General features: G+C 34.7%; 1 protein-coding gene across 2 annotated transcripts; it reads left to right on the forward strand.

The window, feature by feature from the left end:
* The first annotated feature begins 8,240 nt into the window (after positions 1-8,240).
* On the forward strand, positions 8,241-17,254 carry LOC103716232 (PTI1-like tyrosine-protein kinase 1). 2 transcript variants are annotated; one of them, XM_008804150.4, is made up of 9 exons: positions 8,241-8,392; positions 9,563-9,698; positions 11,313-11,566; positions 11,728-11,854; positions 11,941-12,214; positions 14,708-14,840; positions 16,387-16,473; positions 16,732-16,917; positions 17,009-17,254. In XM_008804150.4, the coding sequence occupies exons 2-8, from the start codon at positions 9,605-9,607 to the stop codon at positions 16,873-16,875; spliced, it is 1,113 nt and encodes a 370-aa protein (XP_008802372.2). In that variant the 5' UTR covers positions 8,241-8,392; positions 9,563-9,604; the 3' UTR covers positions 16,876-16,917; positions 17,009-17,254. The 2 variants fall into 2 exon arrangements, with proteins under 2 accessions (XP_008802372.2, XP_008802373.2); XM_008804151.4 differs by having other exon boundaries at positions 16,732-17,254.
* The last annotated feature ends 1,839 nt before the right edge of the window (positions 17,255-19,093 follow it).

The following is a 19,093-nucleotide window of genomic DNA, read 5'->3' on the forward strand; positions in this document are numbered from 1 at the left end:
TAACATGCAAATATAATATTGATATCCACTTACAAATGATTTGGTTGATATACTCTCTAGCACAGATTTATTGGGTGTTTGCTTTTTGCACATAATAATTGTGTTGTGCTATCTATACTTCCTACAAAAAATTTCTTCATTTTTTGGAATTTACTGTACATATATTAAAATTCATAGCAAACAAAGAGATATATAGTCCAATGAATAATAAGTGACTATGAAAAAGTGGTATATTAAGTGGAGTTAGTATCCTATTTTTTTGTTCAGTCTCAATGCTTACAGTTGTTTTATATGCAGGTTATTCCAGTTGGATTTAGTGATTCCTTTTTATTTCCATTGCAATGCAGAATATTTTTAAAAGATAGAAATATATCATGGTCAAGAAAGAAAAACTGCAAACAAGCTAATTTCTTTTGCTTTAGATAAAAATGAATGGTTAACATGAATAATTTCTGTGTCATATTAGTTTATTTTCCATCATTTTTTCGACACTAATGATGAGCTGCTTTGTAGATGTTTCATTGTTAGATTAGTTTTTGCAATGTAAAAGAAGATTAGTTAGTTAGAGGCAAATTATTGTCCATATGGTTCATTAATGGATACATTGATATTTAATCTTAAAGTCATTTTATCTTGGTTGTTGTTATGGCTTCAATTGCATTGATATTTATGGATGCATTGATATTTAATCTTTAAGTCATTTTATCTTGGTTGTTGTTATGGTTTCAGTTGCATCGATAATTAACTTTTATCTCAAAAATGGTTGATGATGACAACAGCAATTTAAAAAAAACAATTTTGCGCTTTACATACTAATATGTTATCTTATTAGTTTATTGTTTGATTGATTTTTAAAGTATAATTGCCCTGTAAATTTGTTTTTCTCCTACTCTTCTTTCTCTATGGATGGTTTTAGCGCTATATATGAAACTATACTTCGAGTGGAGTGAACTATTCTATATATCTTTGGATAGGGATACATGGAGCTAGAGTGATACATCACTCTGATGATTTTATTGATTGAGGAGTGTGTTAGTGCCCAATGAAATTGAGGCCTTTTTGTTGCTTAACATTGTGCTTTTTATTTTAGGCTATTTGTGGCTTGTATTCCTTGTAACGTTTCTGAAGCATGGTTAAAGATGTGTTACCCAAGGTGAAGCATTGTTTATAGATGTATTTCTGAAAGCATGAGTCTCTTGTTCTTCCAAACCCTTCTCGCTTGTAGTCACAATGCTTAGAGTCATATTCATCTCCGCCAAGTCTTTGTTGCCTCTCGCGCTTGCAAAAAGGGAAATAAATAAACATTAGTACATATTTATGATCGACAAGTTTATTCTTTTATCTATATATTTTTGTTGACCCAAAAAAAGTTGATTTTAATAATACAAAATAGTTGAGTTAAAAGTTGACTAATCTATTACTTTGAGTTTAATTGATTAATTTTAGAAAATAGGAAGAAAGCCTTTAGCCACTCTCAAATAAAGATCATCCATCTGAAGCTCTACATCAAGAAGCTGAACTTCAAAATGCTATAAAAGCAATCTTTGAAAACTCACATGTAAGATAGAAAAATTTATCCTGAGCTACTTCAAGAATCAACCTCAAGTTTGCAACGAGTCGACTCTGGCACACTATTACTAACTGATACACCTTCCTGAGCCGACTCCAACAAATCGCGAGTTGACTCTAGAACAGTCTCAGAGGATAGACAAAATGAGAAGAAATTTATCACAATGACGAGTTGACTCATGAAGTACTCGAGCCGACTCAAGCTTAATAAGAGTCAACCCCAGACAAAGCGAGTTGACCCCAGAATGGCCACAGAGAAAAAACAGAGAATTGAAAAAATATCGAATTAGCGAGTCGACCAATAGAATTCACGAGTCAACTCCAGTCAAACTAGAGTCAGCCCTAGAAATAGTTGAGTCGACCCCAGAGCAGCTATAGTGGAAAGATAGAAAGCAATGAAATTTAGCCCGTTGAAGAGTCGACTTCGGAAAGCAACGAGTTAACCCCCATCATCTGACAAGTCGACCGCTGAACTGAGAGAGTTGACTTCATAAGTACCACAGAAGAAAGACAGAGCATAATAAAAAAAAATTGCAAGCTCGAAATAACTTCTGAAGATCACGAGTCGACCTCTTTATTTTTGACAATAGTAACGACTAGTTTTTCTATGAATCAGAATGGCTATTTTCATTTCATAACGACTCTATTAACTGGCTGATGGCTAGAAAATTGTTCCAACTTTCTCCAAAGAGTATAAATACATAGAATACCAAAGAAAAAAAATAAGCTCAAGCACTGCAAAAAAAAAATCCATTAGAGTAAGAAAAAGAAAGCGAGAAGAGAGAGCCTTAAAGAGAATATCAGTCAAAAGCTTTTATTGTGAGCTGATCGATCACATCCTCAACATCAGAGAGTTGGTGAAGTACTTTTAAGAGCAATCAAATCAACCAATAGAGTCTAGCTCTATTTATTGTTTTGTATTCATTGTTTTAGAGCTATATTCATCATGCTTAATTCTTTCTATTCTTTGCTGTAACAAGTTTTAAAGATTGAAACTTGGAAGAAATTCCATCCAAATTTGAAATTGGATTGTGAAGGTTTAGGTTCATTGCCCGAAAAAATCAAATTGTGAACCCAGAAAATAATTAGTGTAGGTTTTTGTTGATTTTCTGAAAAAATTTCCTGGGTTGTTTGTGAACCTAAAAAATAATTAGCTGTAGGTTTTTGTTAATTGACCTAAAAAAATAAATTGAATTTGGTTGTGAATCTGAAAAACAACTTGGTTGTAATCTGGATTATAGATTATAGTAAAATTTCAAGAAGAAAATCTTAGAGAGTGGACATAGGTGCAGAGTTAGCACCAAATCACTATAAATCTTTTGTGTTTGCATTGTTTGATCGGTTTACCTTTATTTTTAGCTCATTTACTTATTAATTATTCGTTGAAATTTATTTTCTTCTATCAAATATTTAATTCTGGTGCATTTAGTAAAAATTTTTGAAAAACCCAATTCACCTCTCTTCTTAGGTTGCATAGCTAGACAACAATTTTTATACTCCCTATTCTAGAATACTAATTTTAGCAACTTCACGAGATCATAATACATAAAAGAGCAACTACTTATTTTATTTATTTTGTAGTAATTTTTGTTATCATTGACAGATATATAACTATTTTTTTTTTTATAGTGCTTTCTCTTCTCACTTATTTTTGTAACCTTTATTCACTACTATTTTGTTACTTTAAAATCTTGTAGTCTTTTCTGCATTTACATTTTATGTAGAATGACGAGGACTGCCTATATAATATTTGGTTACTTTTGTGGCTTCTCAGAAAAGATGATCTCTAAATATTTTAGCCTTTATCTTTGATTTGCTATATTAAAAGTAATATATTGCATGTTCTTTCTATTACCTAAACCTATAAAAATGTAGTATTATAATATTACAGCAAGTTTCTATATTAGTTTCAGTCTCAACAAAACAAACATTCTTTATATATTCTTTTCATACTCTCTATCTCAAACTCCTCACTAACTTTCGCATATTTTCAATTTTATTACTTCTATTTTTGTTTTTTTTAGGTTTATATAACAACAAAGCCGATTTGCAGTGCATTGTTTTATATCTTACTTTTTTCTCATATATAATGGCGATTGAATGTAATTATCCCTTCAACCATTAAGAAAAATATATTATCATTATAATAAAAAAATATTATATTTATTTATTATTGTTTTTTAAATTTATAGAAGATGAGGCTAACTTGTCCGAAGCAGTGACTAAGTTGGGGATGACATTGAGGATACTTTCAAAAAAGATTGAAGGTGACTGGAGATAACTCTCTTCAATTATTCCTGGGATGGGAGGGAGTAGGTCTTGCTTCATATTTGTTAATTCATTTCTGGTTCACACGACTTCAGGCAGATAAAGCAGCTACAATATGGAGAATGTATATGTTTTGTCGAATGGTACCCTAGAAGACATGAATATTTGAGCTGTTTATACAAACCTACAGTCTTTATCAGATTTCTTCACAATAAGAAGCATAACCAATCATAAAATTTGATTGTCTCAGGACAACAATTTATTTATACACGTTCTCTAACATCTTTTTGGAGCAAAAGATCCAATTACTGCTTCACATCAAGGCATCTCCTATGATAGAGGTAATATCTAACATGCTTTTCATGGTTTGAGCAACCTATGTGAACTTGTGTATTATTTTTAATTACTAATTTAAATTTAGGAAATGATTTATGTTTTCTCTCCTAATTCATGGTCCCACTAATTTTTCTTTTATGTTTATATTTCTCTAATAATGTTAGATAAAAATATCAATGTTGATCGGTTCTATTGCATAGTGGAGAACAAATGACTCTTGCTTGTTCTAATATGTTTTTGTAATATTATTGGAAAATATCATTCAATGTAAAATTTTATTGTTATCTTTTGAATAATACTATTGGTAACATAGTTGTCTTCATAATATTAATTAATATTAAATGATCATAAGCATTCGTTATTTTAGATTTTCCTATGGTATTTGTATTATGATTGCAAAAACAAATGAAGCCCCCACAATTACAAAGACTGCATTTAGAAGAAGAAAATATGCATAAAAGCAATTGATCATCTTTTAATTATAAGTATGAGCCGGTAAACAACAATGCTTCCATTTTTCTTATGATTTATTGAATTTTTGTATTTATTGGGACTGTGATGACAAGCTAATATTTATAAAAGTTAAATTCAACTGTTGCACAATAAAGCTAATAAACTTGATTTATGTTTCCATCATATCAGGTTATTTATGCGCGCACACACACATCAATATTTTCCCCTCCCCCACTATTTCATCGTTCTTTTGCATGTAATTAGCATAAATATTATTTGCGAATCTTCATATCCTGTAGACATGTCACAAGTAATATGTAGTTTTATATTGTGGAACTAATGGATATAAATCCGAGCCCTCCATTTTTATTTTTAAATTTTATTTGTATTTTTAAAGTTACTGATTAGTGGTCAAAATATCTAATGTTCTCTCGTGTTTGATACATAATAAATATTCTTCACATAAATTACCAATTCAACATATAATTCATCTAGGTAAGCATGTATAAATGTCTTCAGTGCTATCTTCAGTTGTTTCATTTATTTAACATCAGCAGGCATTTATATTACATGCATGTTCATTATTGTTTTATATCTTATTCAAGTTTTCTCCTTTCCTTTTGTAATTGTGCTTAATTCATAGTCCACTAAAACACATAACCTGAATTATTTATTTTCAAGATGTTGCAAATATATGTTTTTCATTCTTGGCACCAACCGGATCCACCACAGGCGAGTAAACTCACAGAAATCAAGCTCCAAGGTCTTCTTAAAGCTTATAGAAAGTTTAGCCACTGTCCCAAGTTCTGGATAATCCCAAACTTCTTAAAGCTCCAAGGCTCTACATGGCTATAAGATCAGATGGTGAGATGGAATTGTTGTTTTGCCAAATGAAAGGACACACAAGCATTACTGTTTATGATTTGGAATTGGCAGGCAGATTCCACAGGTACTGCACTTTGTTAATTAAATTTTCTCACTCAAGTAAATAAATGAACGTTTGTTGCAAGAGAAATAAGGAGATGATGGTGGAAATGGGGCCATCATGCTGCAGACCAGCAAACACGTTTTTTTTTTTTTTTTGTCAAAAAATTACAAAACTTTAATTATTGCAAAAAATTTTAAGTTGGATTATAGCATATGTTGCATATATTTATATCTATGTAAATTTTGTTAATTTCTTCTTTCACTAATAATTATTTGCATATCTCTAGCTTACATGGCAGTTTATTACAAAAAAATGTTAAGCTGAAAATAGTGCACCAAAACCCTGGGTATCTATGACATATAGCCTTAGACACATGTAAGTGCACATGGTGTATAATGAATATTTCTTAGGGGAAATAGTTGGAACAAGTTACTATCGTGAGAAAATAGGGGTGAAGGTGGATTGGATAATATCCGTTCGAATCTATTTTTCTATTTAAATCTATCCAGATATAGATAGAAATTTGAGCATTTTACTAATATCTGTATCCGTATTTATATCCATCAAAGAAAATAGATGTGGATATGGATAGACAAGTATTTGATCCGTATCCGAATATTCGATTCTTTTTATAACCCTATTTAATTTTTATATAGAACTCATTAACTTTTAAGAAAAATATATAATCATATTAACATACAAATAATTTGATTTATCATCCACTTAGTAATATCTTTAATTATATGGTTATAAAATTTAATTATCCAACTTATATCTATATTTATATTCATATTTTCAGTATCTAATTTGTATCCGTACCCTTTTAAAATAAATATGAATATAATGTTTTTGCATCTGACTAAAATCTGTATTTATATTCGTCAGACCAAACAAATATGGATATGGATATATTAATAAATCAGCCGTCACATTGCGTGAGTAATCACGATCTTTTTGCTATTTACTTCCACTTTTGTATTTTGCAATACGAACCTTATCCCAAGCATAAATTGTTCCCAGATCCAAACGCCTCTAACAATAATCTAACAAGCTTCTTAAGTAGCGGCATAGTTTATTCACTATTAAAAATATTTCAATCAAAAAAACTAAAAATTCCATACTTCCTAAAAATTAGAAATATGACACGCCCCTTTATAGCTATTGCAAACCTAATTTACGAGTATAACACCTACGAAAAAGTGCAAGGTTGATAAATAATAAAAAAAAAAAATTGAAGCAAACAGACATGGAACGCTAGGTCATGGCTCCCCCCACGCCCCTTGGCTTGTATAATATTTTATCTTACAAAGTAAAGACTTCTTTCACTGTATAAAGTTCAAACTTTTATTTGGTTATTTATAGAGTTTCACTTCGCCACTTGCATCTAATGCATTTCATTAAACCAAAAAATGATGAAAAAATTTAACCATCCTCTTGATGATATTATCACTTAGATAAACCAACTCCATGCTGCTCTCTTATAGAAAAGAACGGAAAAATAACACGAACTGAAGCATGGATTTCTACGCGGCCTACCACTCAGAGTATACCCTTTGGTCTGGGAAGGGAGAGTTGCCATTGGCACTCCGTGAGCTTTTGTATTTTAATGTTATTAAGTGTATTCATATACGTACTGTATGAAGCACCCGTTTTAAGCAAAAAAAAGAAGAAGCATGGACTGATATATCAAGTATACAAATATTAAAAAAAAGTCTACATGTTTTGTTTTTAAATATTCATCATTTATCAAATGCATTTACTATTTGATGGTATAACTATTAATTTATTTTATTCTATTTATGTAATCAATATTATTTTATCAGTAGGGCTTAAATGATGGTCAAGAACTATTTTCATATAATAAGTGAATGATCTCAAAAAAAAAAAAAACAAAAAAGAAAAGAGGCAGATACAAGATTTATGAATTATTTCTTCAAACATTTTATCTGGATAAAATTCTTTGATCATGATTTATGAATTATTTATTTTTGGAAAAAAAATAAATATTAGAAAAATTTTAAAAATATTTTTAAGCTCAATTATAAAAATTCTTTTGAGATTAGGCGTGAATTACATTTATATCCAATAATTTAAAATTTATACTTATGTGAGAGTTATTTTTATCCAATACTTCAACCCATAACTTAATATAACATTAGTTAAATTGTTAAAATTAAATAGGATTCAAATGCTATATCAGAAAAATTTAGAAAATATTGAAAATTATATATATATATATATATATATATATATATATATATATATATGTATCCTCTTCTCCATTCAAAAATAATTTTAATTTTTAATATGAGATAAATTGTAGCACGAATACTGTTAAGTTAATTAGATATAAATATAATTTTTTTAAATTATTATATATAAGTGTAATAAAAAAATAGAAATTTTTTTATAATTTACACTAATTTTTGTCCTACCTTGTGTCACGGATGCGGCTGGCCGTTCTGAAAAGTAACGGTACAATACATTCACACTGGACAACAGCTAGTCGGCTGCTGCGGGTTACCGAAACCATGGTCCGAACGGGCTCCGTGTTTCTAAATTCTAACAATCCGTTCCGTTACGATTAAAAAGACCAATATACCCTTTAGCCTTTCTTTTCCATGGCGTGCGTGTCTTTCTTTTTTTTTTTTTTTTAATGATGTACGGTTTTAAGCTGGCTGGCGGTATGATTCGGCTTTTTCGGCACCGTCTTCTTCGGTGGCTTCTCCTGGTCCCCTTCCCCTTTTTGAGACGCCCTCCCCCCTCTCTTTTCTCCCGGGAAGGAGCCGCTCTCTTCCTCCGGCCAAGAACAAGCTCGCCTCCGCCCCGCGATTTCAGGTCCAAGAAAAATTCCTTCTCCTCCTCCTCCCTCGATCCCTGTTGAGCGCGACCGACCTCTCTGTTTTTTCTGTTGCTGTTTGCTTCGGTTTTCTTGCTCCAATTTTTGATTCCCTTTTTATTTGTTTGGGTCTGTTCAGATTAGATTAAATGGCAAGGAAATACGCGCTTGGGAAATTGTGTGATCGCTTGGGGAATTATAAAATCTTGGTCGGATCCGGATGTTTTCGTGGGGATTTGATCGGTTTCCTTGTCGGGTGTCGTTCTCTGTTGAGGATTTGGATTGCTTTGTATTATGAGCGGCATTGATTGATACTTTGTGCCCTTCACCTTTCTTTATGCTTCTTGGTCGTTCTTTTCTTTGCTTGGGGGCTTTCAGCTGGGATAGTCAGGTTAAATTTAAGGGTTTCTTGCGATTTGGGGATTCTTTTTGGCTTCATGGAAGAATTCTTTGGAATATGTGGGAGGGTTGGTAGAAGACTTTTGACAGTGATTGAGTGCAATTACGGGCCGCCCGGGGGGGGGGGGGGGGGGGGGGGGTTGCAATCTTGTTTTTTATGGAGGTATTTATTTTGTTGTTATTATTAATTTGTGAAAATTTGAAGGAATTCTTGGTATATTTTCGTAGTTATTATTTATAAATTGATGACATTTTCAAATGTGATGGAAATGTTTCTTGAATCTGATTTGTAAAATTGTTATCTAGACTGGTCTATTGCTGTATCCATATGAATAATCTTTGTCTCCCTCTTCATCCCCATTAATATTGAGTATTTTTTGTCCAAAAAATGGAAACCCGCCACCAGTCTCCAGACCCACAGATCTGGGGCGCCGGACTCATGTACTATATTCCAATGACTGACAATGCCAGAGTTTCATTTTAATATGTTTCCCCGAAGTTGGTTAAATGTTTCTGCCTATGCTACAATTGGTTGATGGGAGATGTGCATGTATATTTATTCAGGAAGAGAAGAGAGCTTGTGATATCATTAATACATGGAAAGTGTCATTGGACATAATTAAACTTTATTACCTTACTGCATAGCCTTTCAAAACTATGATTTCATCTCATTTCCTTATGTTGTCAATCAAAGGCGTATTTGCAATAAGTATGTGTTATTGTATAATAGTTCTAGCTAATTATATGACCTAGAATATTTCTTATTTTAGGTGTATGTACCACATAAAAAAGGTATAAAGAAGAGGTGCAACATGCGGCGCTGGCTGTGCTGTTCTTGTCAAGTGGACGAGCCTTATGATGCCCACGAGAATGAATACCTGAAAAACTCAACAGATCATACAGATGGTATGTTGTCTTTTCCTCTGCATTTCAAAAATCAACACTAGAACCACTACCGTTTTGCAGTAAGCTGTTTTTTTTTTCTGTAATATTGTGCTCCATAATGCACGTCTTGTGCTGGGAGGTTGAGGAAGATATTAAAAAAAAGGATAATTTGGAGGTCTCACTTCTTGTCGAGGTTAAAGTTAGAACAAAAATGTTGTTATGAGTAACTTTTCCAGACTGATCCTTTAAACTTCTCTTGGTTTTGGTGGGGGCTTTTTATGGTTTTTGAAATATCTGTTGGGATCCTCCCACTTGTATATTTTGTTTATTTCACTGCCAGTTTATTTTGCTCTGTACTTGTGATGCTATTTTTTCTTTAATCATGAGAGTGTGCCTTGATTTAGTTCTTGTTTATCTTCATGTCTCCCTTTGTTTCTATGATTTGTGCATGCACATGTTATATGATAATATTTTTCTGTATATTTTTAACAAGTAATGATTTCTGCAGTTTATACTTCTTCCCTATCATTATGTGAGACATCAGTGATTTACCCGTCATTAGGTGGCGTTGACCAAGTCATAATTATTGTTATATTTTCTAAGTATGCAATTATGGTCCTTGAGTGGTTGCTTCCTTTCATTCATATTTAGTCATATGGGAAGTGAAAACTTTGTATTTGGTACCAGTGAATTCTGACATCATAACCTATCCCTAATGCAATTCAGCCTGTGTACAAGCTGAGAGCCCATCTCTTTTCAGGTTAAAATCTTTCATGGAGGTTGGCTCATGCTTAGACCTTTCTGTTGTCTGAGACTCTAAGTTGAGGCTCTCTGTGGTCCTCTTTTGGTGTGACAGGGTTATGCCTAGTTTAGCAAAATTTCAAAGTCATGGCTTGACATCGAAACAAATTAAAATAGCTATATATCTGGACATTTAATTGAAATGAATTTTCTTTTTCTTCGTCAACTAGTTTTATATAAAAGAAAAAATTATCCCCATATTTTATCGGCCAACCTAAGGCTTGGCATAAGCTTATTTTCTTAAAACAGATCCTATATGACTCAACTGTTGAAATGATAAGGTTGTCTCAACTCTCAATGTTGTAGCTTGCAAGCAAATCGTGTTGTTTCAATACATGACAGCCCTACTTGCATGCTTGAAGTACAAAAATATAGCTGTCTTTGTGCTAGTTGGACCGAGTTTGACTACATTTTGATTTCAAAATGTTGAAACCTTTCGTATTGTAAGATATACTTTGGTTACCTTAAAATAGCAATTTTGATCTTCAGAGTTTGGATTTCTTACTAAGATGATCGGAACATTACTGATGATTCTATCAGTTTCCTACATAATTTTAATACTTAACATTCAAGGCAACCCTACCTCATTAGTTGATTAGTTGTCAATAAGACTCCTATTAGTTAGTTTTATGTTCTTTTGGGTAAGGCATTAGGTTAAATGCTACTTTGTCCTTGACTTCTTTTTTTTGTGGATAAATAGTGCTGAACCAAATTTTTAAAAGGGTGATTTGCACATCTATACCATTTTCTCCTTTTCTGGTGCAGTTGTCTTGTGCTTTTGTGTTGCTTCTGTTGTTTTATTTCTGATACTGTCTTTTTGATTCTGGTTTTCAGGAATGCAAAAAGGTTCAAAGCTTTCTGCTGTTGCCAAAAGCGAAACCCAAAAAGCACCACCTCCCATTGAAGTGCCTGCATTGTCATTAGATGAGCTGAAAGAAAAGACTGAAAATTTTGGATCAAAGTTTTTGGTCGGGGAAGGGTCCTATGGAAGAGTATATCTTGCAATCTTGAACAATGGCAAACAAGTGGCATTAAAAAAACTTGATGTTTCATCAGAGCCTGAGTCCAACAATGAATTCTTGACCCAGGTCTGTTTGCTAATATGTCTAACAAAATTTCTCCATCCCTCTCAGTTTACCAAAGCTTGACTTATTGGGTTAAGTAGGGAGCTCTTGGTTTGATATCTTTTGTCATCAATCTTTGGTACTTGGCTTTTGAGAGTTCACTATATTATTTTTTCTGTCATTAGGTCTCAATGGTATCAAAACTGAAGCATGAAAATGTGCTTGAAATGGTTGGGTATTGTGTGCAAGGAAATCTTCGTTTGTTGGCCTATGAATATGCAACCATGGGTTCACTTCATGATGTTTTGCATGGTATGACATCTAGTTCTGTAAACATCTGATTTGATTGTTGTTATTGTATGAGAAACAAAGATTTCTTATTGTCTTTGGACCTACAGGTAGAAAAGGAGTGCAGGGTGCTCAACCTGGTCCTGTTCTTGACTGGATGCAACGGGTGAGAATTGCTATTGATGCAGCAAAGGGGCTCGACTATCTTCATGAGAAGGTTCAGCCTTCAATAATACATCGTGATATCAGATCAAGCAATGTCCTTTTATTTGAGGACTTCAGAGCAAAAATTGCAGATTTTAATCTTTCAAATCAGGCTCCTGATATGGCTGCTCGTCTTCATTCTACTCGTGTCTTGGGGACCTTCGGTTATCATGCACCAGAGTAATTGCCTGACTGAGATGCTTTCTGCAGTCATATAGGCCATAAAGAATTAGATTACTAGGTTACTTATATATCTTTCTGCTTATAGTTTTCATAGCATACTTTGATGATGCAGATCAACTAGGGGATTTATGTAAACTTATAGTTCTGCTCATAGTGTGCATTGTCCAATTTTTATGGCCCATATTATAGTTACCATGCTGTTAACTGAATTGGAATGGAATAGACCTCGATCATTATGAAAAGGTTGTGAAATTGGTTAACCTTTATGTAACTTGCCCATCGTGAAAAGCTGATTGGTTTTTCAGCCATTTCTCTTTCCAATAAGTTTGTTACTCTGACTAAGCATTTAATTTTTCAAGTGAAAGGTTACTTGAGATAACTCTAGCATGTCATAGCCTATTAAGCAAGATTCCCGAACTGGTATTGGAGATCGTACCGGCCGGCGACTAGTTTGGGATGGTACGGGTCCATTCCAAGGCAAGTTGAAACAGGGAGAGGGAGAAAAGGAGAGAGGGAGAGGGAGAGGGAGGGGAACAGAGAGAGGGAGAGGGAGGGAGGGAGAAAGGGAGAGGAGGGGAGGGCTGAGGGAAACCCTAACCCTAAACCTAGCTGAGTGAGAGAGGGGGAGGGAGGGAGAGAGAGAGGGACTTACTAGTGGCAGCTGAACCCTCGAATGGTGCGGGAGCTCCCAACCATTACAAGCTGCAAGTGTTGGGGGGGTGACTGTGGTCGCAAGCAGGGGGGTGGGAGGTGGAGGCGGGTTTAATATGTGAACCATATTGTCTTGAATAAAGAGGTTGAACCATGCTATTCCCCGACTGGTTTGGTTTGATATGCCCCGAATGGGCCAGTTCGGCCATCCTTGCTATCATGGGTGTACGGCTCTTAGTTTCTTTTATGTAATATTGTTTGAGGAGCAATAATAGTGAGCAAAGTTTGAAAGAGATAGATAACATGAGGAGAGAGGAGGGTGAGTAAAAGACATGGAAAAATTATATATGGGAGTTTTTGGTTTAGAACAGGGATATCCCATCTTGAGGATTTGGAGATTGGCACTGTTGGTTGGGAGTGGACAGGTGGATTATAGCTTTAATGAAGATGAAGTTAAGGGAAAGATGTTTGTCTAGAGTGGGAGAAGGCCTGTGAATTAATGGTTCCTCTATGTTGACTTTAAATGATTCTAGACATTACTAAGGATGAAATGTCATGTGACCATCTTTGTTTATAGTTATGAGATTCTGCAGTTATAAAAATTGTGAAGATTAAGAAAGTTTTGCGAGGGCTCCAAATGTAATTTGCATCGCTTGTAATGCGAAATTGACACTGAGGCCCACCAATTTGCTTTACTAGAAATATAGAATCACAATAAAAGTCTTAACATAGGAGCTATGAGAAAAGAATGGACCCTTATGTCAACGAATTGCATTTATCAAACATTTAACAAGTTCGGACATTTTTACAAACAAATGAACCATTTTTGCAACATAGATATGGGGATTCTTATTCTTTACTAGATAAACTTGAACTATTAATTTAATCATACCAAAAAGAAGAATTGTGAGACATTAGTAAAAGTATTTCAGTTATTTAACCATTGAAATGGAGGATTAGTCATCCTATTTGATATGCATGTTGGCATTGGTTCATTTGATTGAGGATTAGCAAATCCTACTACTCAAGCACTATCAGCTGTTGGAAACTTTGCAAGAATTGAGGAACCAAGAGGTATGCTGTTCCTGTTGGAGAGGGGGCTGATGATGTGGGTGAATTTTGTGAAGGTTATTTGGTTGGAGAAAGAACACTATTATCTTATGTTCAAGTCAGTGATTCTTGGATGGACTTGATTTTTAGTCTGTTGTCTTTCTTCAGAAAGGTTTAGGTTTTTAAACTATAATGGAGTCAATTTTGGCCTGTCTAATTTACTTCTTCTTTTTACCAAGCTCAATTACCTTCTATTGGTTGCATTGACATGCTAGGATGTGTTAGAAACAACTAGATTTCACTCCAATGAATCAGGTTCAAGTTTGGTGGCTTAATATGGGCTTTTCACCGATCCACACCCTTTACCTTTTATTTCATGTCTTTCTTATGTTTTCCCCCAAGATATGCAAATCATGATTGCAACAAGTTCTCCATTTTATCTTCTTTGCTTATCTTTGCCTATTACATGTCCTTTATGAGCTACTTTTTCCTTGATCTTCCTTTTTACAATTCCCATGGTTTTAGTTACCTCTCTAACAACTCTCACTTGATTATGTTGCTTATTCATCTTTTTGTCTATAAAGATGCCTTGGACTTGTTCTGTTATGATAGTCCCAGTTTTTCTTAATAGATTGATGAATTAGATGAAATCATTGGTGTCATTTGGTTTGACCTTGATAAAACATGGTCCGATTGACCTTGAACATGGATATACTTGTATTCTTAACCTAACATGGATAAATGTTTTATTTGATTACTAATAGGAATGATTTGTCAAATCTTATGCAGGTATGCTATGACCGGCCAGCTAACCCAGAAAAGTGACGTATATAGCTTTGGCGTAGTTCTTCTGGAGCTTCTGACTGGCAGGAAACCAGTGGATCATACGATGCCTAGAGGGCAGCAGAGTCTGGTTACTTGGGTAAGCTATTACTACATATATGACTCTTTATTACTTGCATAATTACAATTATTTTTGTAGATAATATTATGTGATCAAAATAAAAGAAGTCTATGATAGGAGCATTTTGTGGTCCATAACCTACAAACAGGTTGCCATAAAGCGGTTTAAAAATGATAATAATGTCTGTTTTCTGAATCAGCTGAAAGGAACAATTCCTCTCTCTTGGAATAGATTGACTTAAATAAAGTTGCATTGTCCAAGTTTTTAGAATATTATTGTGACACTTAATAGCTGTCTCCCGCTCTACAATCAGCTAGTCATTAAAGAAACCATATATATGTCTATTGATCATCTCATCGCATTACTCTTTCTTTGATAATAATTACATTTAATTTCATCCAACTTGTTCGACACTTTTATTTGTTTAATCGCTGTTTTTTTTATCAATATATCAATTTAATGTATATTTGATGTTTTTAGAATTTCTTAATGTGAATATTGATCTAATCTGATTCAAGTTGATGCTTGATAACTGAAAGAGAGGCTACCAGATTAGTTTCACCTTCACAGTAGTTGGTGTACCCACTCAGCCTAGGCTTCATTGCAATTTGGAGCTGCCACCACATACCCCCAATTTCTTGCACTACCATTTTGTTTTGAAAGCTCAAGAATCTGCTGTTTTCTGTCGCAGCGAATGCCAATTCTGGAGTTTTTAGCTTATCAGTAGCACAGTGGTTAAAACTGGAACTTTATTGGACAAGTGTGTGTCGCAAATTGTCGCAAGATTGAGGTTGGGCTGGCTCTTTAGATAATGTCACAGTAGATGGCAGAGAGCTTAAACCATGATTGTGTTTTTGGCCATACACATTAAGGGGCAAATCAAGTATTATTGTCCAAGGCACTTGCAGAAGGATATCTCCTATGTGGGGTGCTTGTGTTTCCAAACTTAATGCGCCAAATTCCTTATTTCAGCCTCTAAAAAGGCACTATGTATGCAGAGAACTACATTATATTTTAGATCCATTGAACGCACAAATGGACAGAGGGAGGGAATGAACTTGACCCACAAACAAAAGCCAAACTCTATATCCTTTCAACCCTCGGGATTCATATGGATGCCCAACTGCTGTCCATGTGTGTTATCTTCCCACAGCAGTGGGAAGGGCTGAGAGGAGGCGCACCGTTGATCCCAGAACTCTGGGATTCTTGGCATTCCACGAATGCCTTTCAATTGAAATCTGTTATCCTTAAAATCTGGGAATTGTTGGACTTTGTTATCTTTGAATCTCTTCAACATCTTTTCTTTTTCTCTGTTAAAACCATTTCTTAACCTTCTGCTGGTATCATCTGGACATCGGACCCTTGCATAGATGGAAGGTATGCTGCATGCATGGGCAGAACTCTTGCCGAAGTCGTAGATAAATACTGCATATGTGTCCATGCCCGCTCGGTGGGTATTGCGTTAATGGTGGAATCTTCTTGGATATCCACAGTAGGGAAAACATGAACTACGTGCCACCTGTGGGCATTCTAATCTATTGTATTTTCTGTCCTCTCAATACAGGCAACTCCAAGATTGAGTGAGGACAAGGTCAAACAATGTGTGGATCCAAGGTTGAAGGGAGAGTATCCACCAAAAGGAGTCGCTAAGGTCTCTCTCTCTCTCTCTCTCATTTTCTCTGTCCTTGTGTGGGGATGTGGGCATGCATGTCTGCATGCCTGCTTGTGTACTTGCTGTAGCGGCAAGCATTTGTGCATTTATCTGTAATCATGCACTTATAGCTGTTAGCTTATCAGTTTTGCAAACAAACTGCTTTGTTAAATGTGCAATATTTTTGTTGCACTGCTCATGTAGTTCATCTCTGCTCTTGTAGCTCAGTAAGCATTTGTGTTCTGTACTTTACTGCAGCTTGCAGCAGTGGCAGCTCTGTGCGTGCAGTATGAAGCTGAGTTTAGGCCCAATATGAGCATTGTGGTCAAGGCACTCTCTCCCCTTCTCGTAAATAAGCAGGCTCCACCTGCTGCTGCTCCTTCCCCAGCTCTTGGGACTTGAGTCCTGAAATGAAATGTTGCATTAAAAATTTGGCATGCTTTTGTGGGTGCATCTTACTTCCTCCAGGAGACTCTTTTGATATATCGCACTCATCGAATCAAGAGCCAGAATTGGTCTTGCCATGACTCTGCAGGTTGTCATGCTGCTTGTTTGTTCAGAGAGTTTTTTTTTCCAGCGAGAAGCAATGGACCATTCTTCATGTCATCCTTGTCAGCAGGGATCTATGTTGTATATTTGTTGAGTATTTCCGTTGTTGTTTCTAACTTTCAGCTGTCCTGTGAGATAATATGGGATGGATTGTTATCAATGCTGTAGTGTCTCCCATGTCCTGCACGTAAGATCTAAATTAAACGTTTCATCTTCTGTCAACTGTTTTCCATACTTATCTGCCCCATGATTAATCTACCCTAATTTATTCCCCAGATGGTTGTAGTATGATTAAAACGATCTTTGTGGTCTTGCCCATTCGACGGCTCGTGAACGATTTCTAGCAGGCAGCATCATGCAATCACCTTAAGGACCTCTATGGTTCGCGAACCAATTGGGACTGTTGGAAGTTCCTCGCTTGAGAGAGGTCTTTAATGTTTCTCAGTGACGGCATACATTTTGGTCTCTAGTTGCTGGCCTGGTGCTGCTGCAGGATTTTCTTAACAGGATGGTGCTGAGAGCTCTTCTTACTGATATGATTGTGTTTGTGGTTTTCGTTATGAAACAGGATAAACCTTGTTAATTGTTGACAGCGTTTTTCTCAGCAATTCTTAGAAACTGTTATAAGTCATACGAAAGAGGGAATTGTTTTGTTTATTTTTTACAGACGCCTACGAACTTCGAACCGATTTCAGAAGTAATGAATTAATTAATCAGCCTGGGATCGGAAGTATGGACGAGAGAACATGTGTTCTATAGTCCTAGCCTATCAGCCAATTTACCAAAAACTCAGGAATTTAGCTCAAATCTCTAACAACTCTTTTGTACAGCCCATTTCATAGGTGCGGATGAATTTTCCCTTGCTCCACTTCAGCTTCACCGGATTTTACTCCCATATGTAAGTTTGTTGACCATCTTTCTTACCCACGCATACAGTGATCCAGGCATCAAGTCATGGTCGCCCGCTGCCGGTAAAACAATCTAGTCGGAGTATTTGCTTCATAACATTTTTCTAGATCATGGATCCGATATCAATGAGTAGATATGGGTTCCTTGGATTTAACAACCAGATAGACGAAGAACTTGTTTCATAACCTTTTAAATCAGAGATCCGATATCAACGAGCATATATGGGTTTGTTGGATTTTAAAAAAAATTATATCACAATCATTCAACACATTTTTTTTGATCCTTGATGAGTTGTTATTAAATTTTAATCAATGCGAAGCAAGTAAAGCAACATCAAACTACTGTTTGTAATCATAATCCAGAGCTATTCATCCTTGCGATTCCAGATCTCTAATCGACTCTCCGGAACAAAGTTTCTAAGGACACGCATACGGATGTCCCGTGTCCCAACATACCACGAGCATATCATGCCAAGAACCATGCCAACTAAAATAACAACTAAAGGTGTTACGCTTTAGATCCGAAACATGATTTGTCGCGCCCCATATCCAAAGCATGATATGGCCATGCTATCGAGGGGTACAACGCACGATAATACGAAGCCAACATTACATTTAACTTTCAAATATATCTAAAAAAAATAATAGAATCAATACGAATCCAATTTTATTATCCATTAAATAAAACCAATATTGGTTCAGAACGTCTAAATTCAAACATAAAAACCAAATCCATAATCTTTACTATTCAAAAATTTACTAACTACAATTTTATAATCAACTAAAGAACTAAAGTTCTGGTCAGTTATATAGATCGCCAAGCTTGCTAGCGCGAACTCCAAGCCTGGACCATGCTTCATTTCTATCGACCTTATTCGTCTGGAGAGAGAAAAAGTAAAATATAGATATATGAGCGTCACAGCTCAACATATGCTTGATTCTTAATTTTAAGAAAAATATGATATCATCAATATTTAATACTATTTTCATATTTTCATAATACCAAAAAATAAGTAGAAATTTTAAAAATTAATGAGAAGTATAAGGTTTACTTTCAAGTTCAAAGCTAGTAAAGAGTATAAGATTTACTTACAAATTTGAAAAATGAGTAAGGAGTATAAGGCTTGGTTGCATCTTTCGTCTTAGATTGTCAAACTTTACTA

The sequence above is a fragment of the Phoenix dactylifera genome, unplaced genomic scaffold (assembly GCF_009389715.1).
Source record: "Phoenix dactylifera cultivar Barhee BC4 unplaced genomic scaffold, palm_55x_up_171113_PBpolish2nd_filt_p 000526F, whole genome shotgun sequence".
In the NCBI taxonomy this organism is placed as follows: domain Eukaryota; kingdom Viridiplantae; phylum Streptophyta; class Magnoliopsida; order Arecales; family Arecaceae; genus Phoenix; species Phoenix dactylifera.

What these genes read in the sequence shown, in the direction of transcription:
- LOC103716232 (XM_008804151.4), top strand. Translation starts at nt 9,605, where the DNA reads ATGCGGCGCTGGCTGTGCTGTTCTTGTCAAGTGGACGAGCCTTATGAT. An exon ending in ACAATGAATTCTTGACCCAG is followed by an intron (nt 11,567 to 11,727) that starts GTCTGTTTGCTA and finishes TTCTGTCATTAG; the next exon opens with GTCTCAATGGTATCAAAACT. An exon ending in TTCGGTTATCATGCACCAGA is followed by an intron (nt 12,215 to 14,707) that starts GTAATTGCCTGA and finishes AATCTTATGCAG; the next exon opens with GTATGCTATGACCGGCCAGC.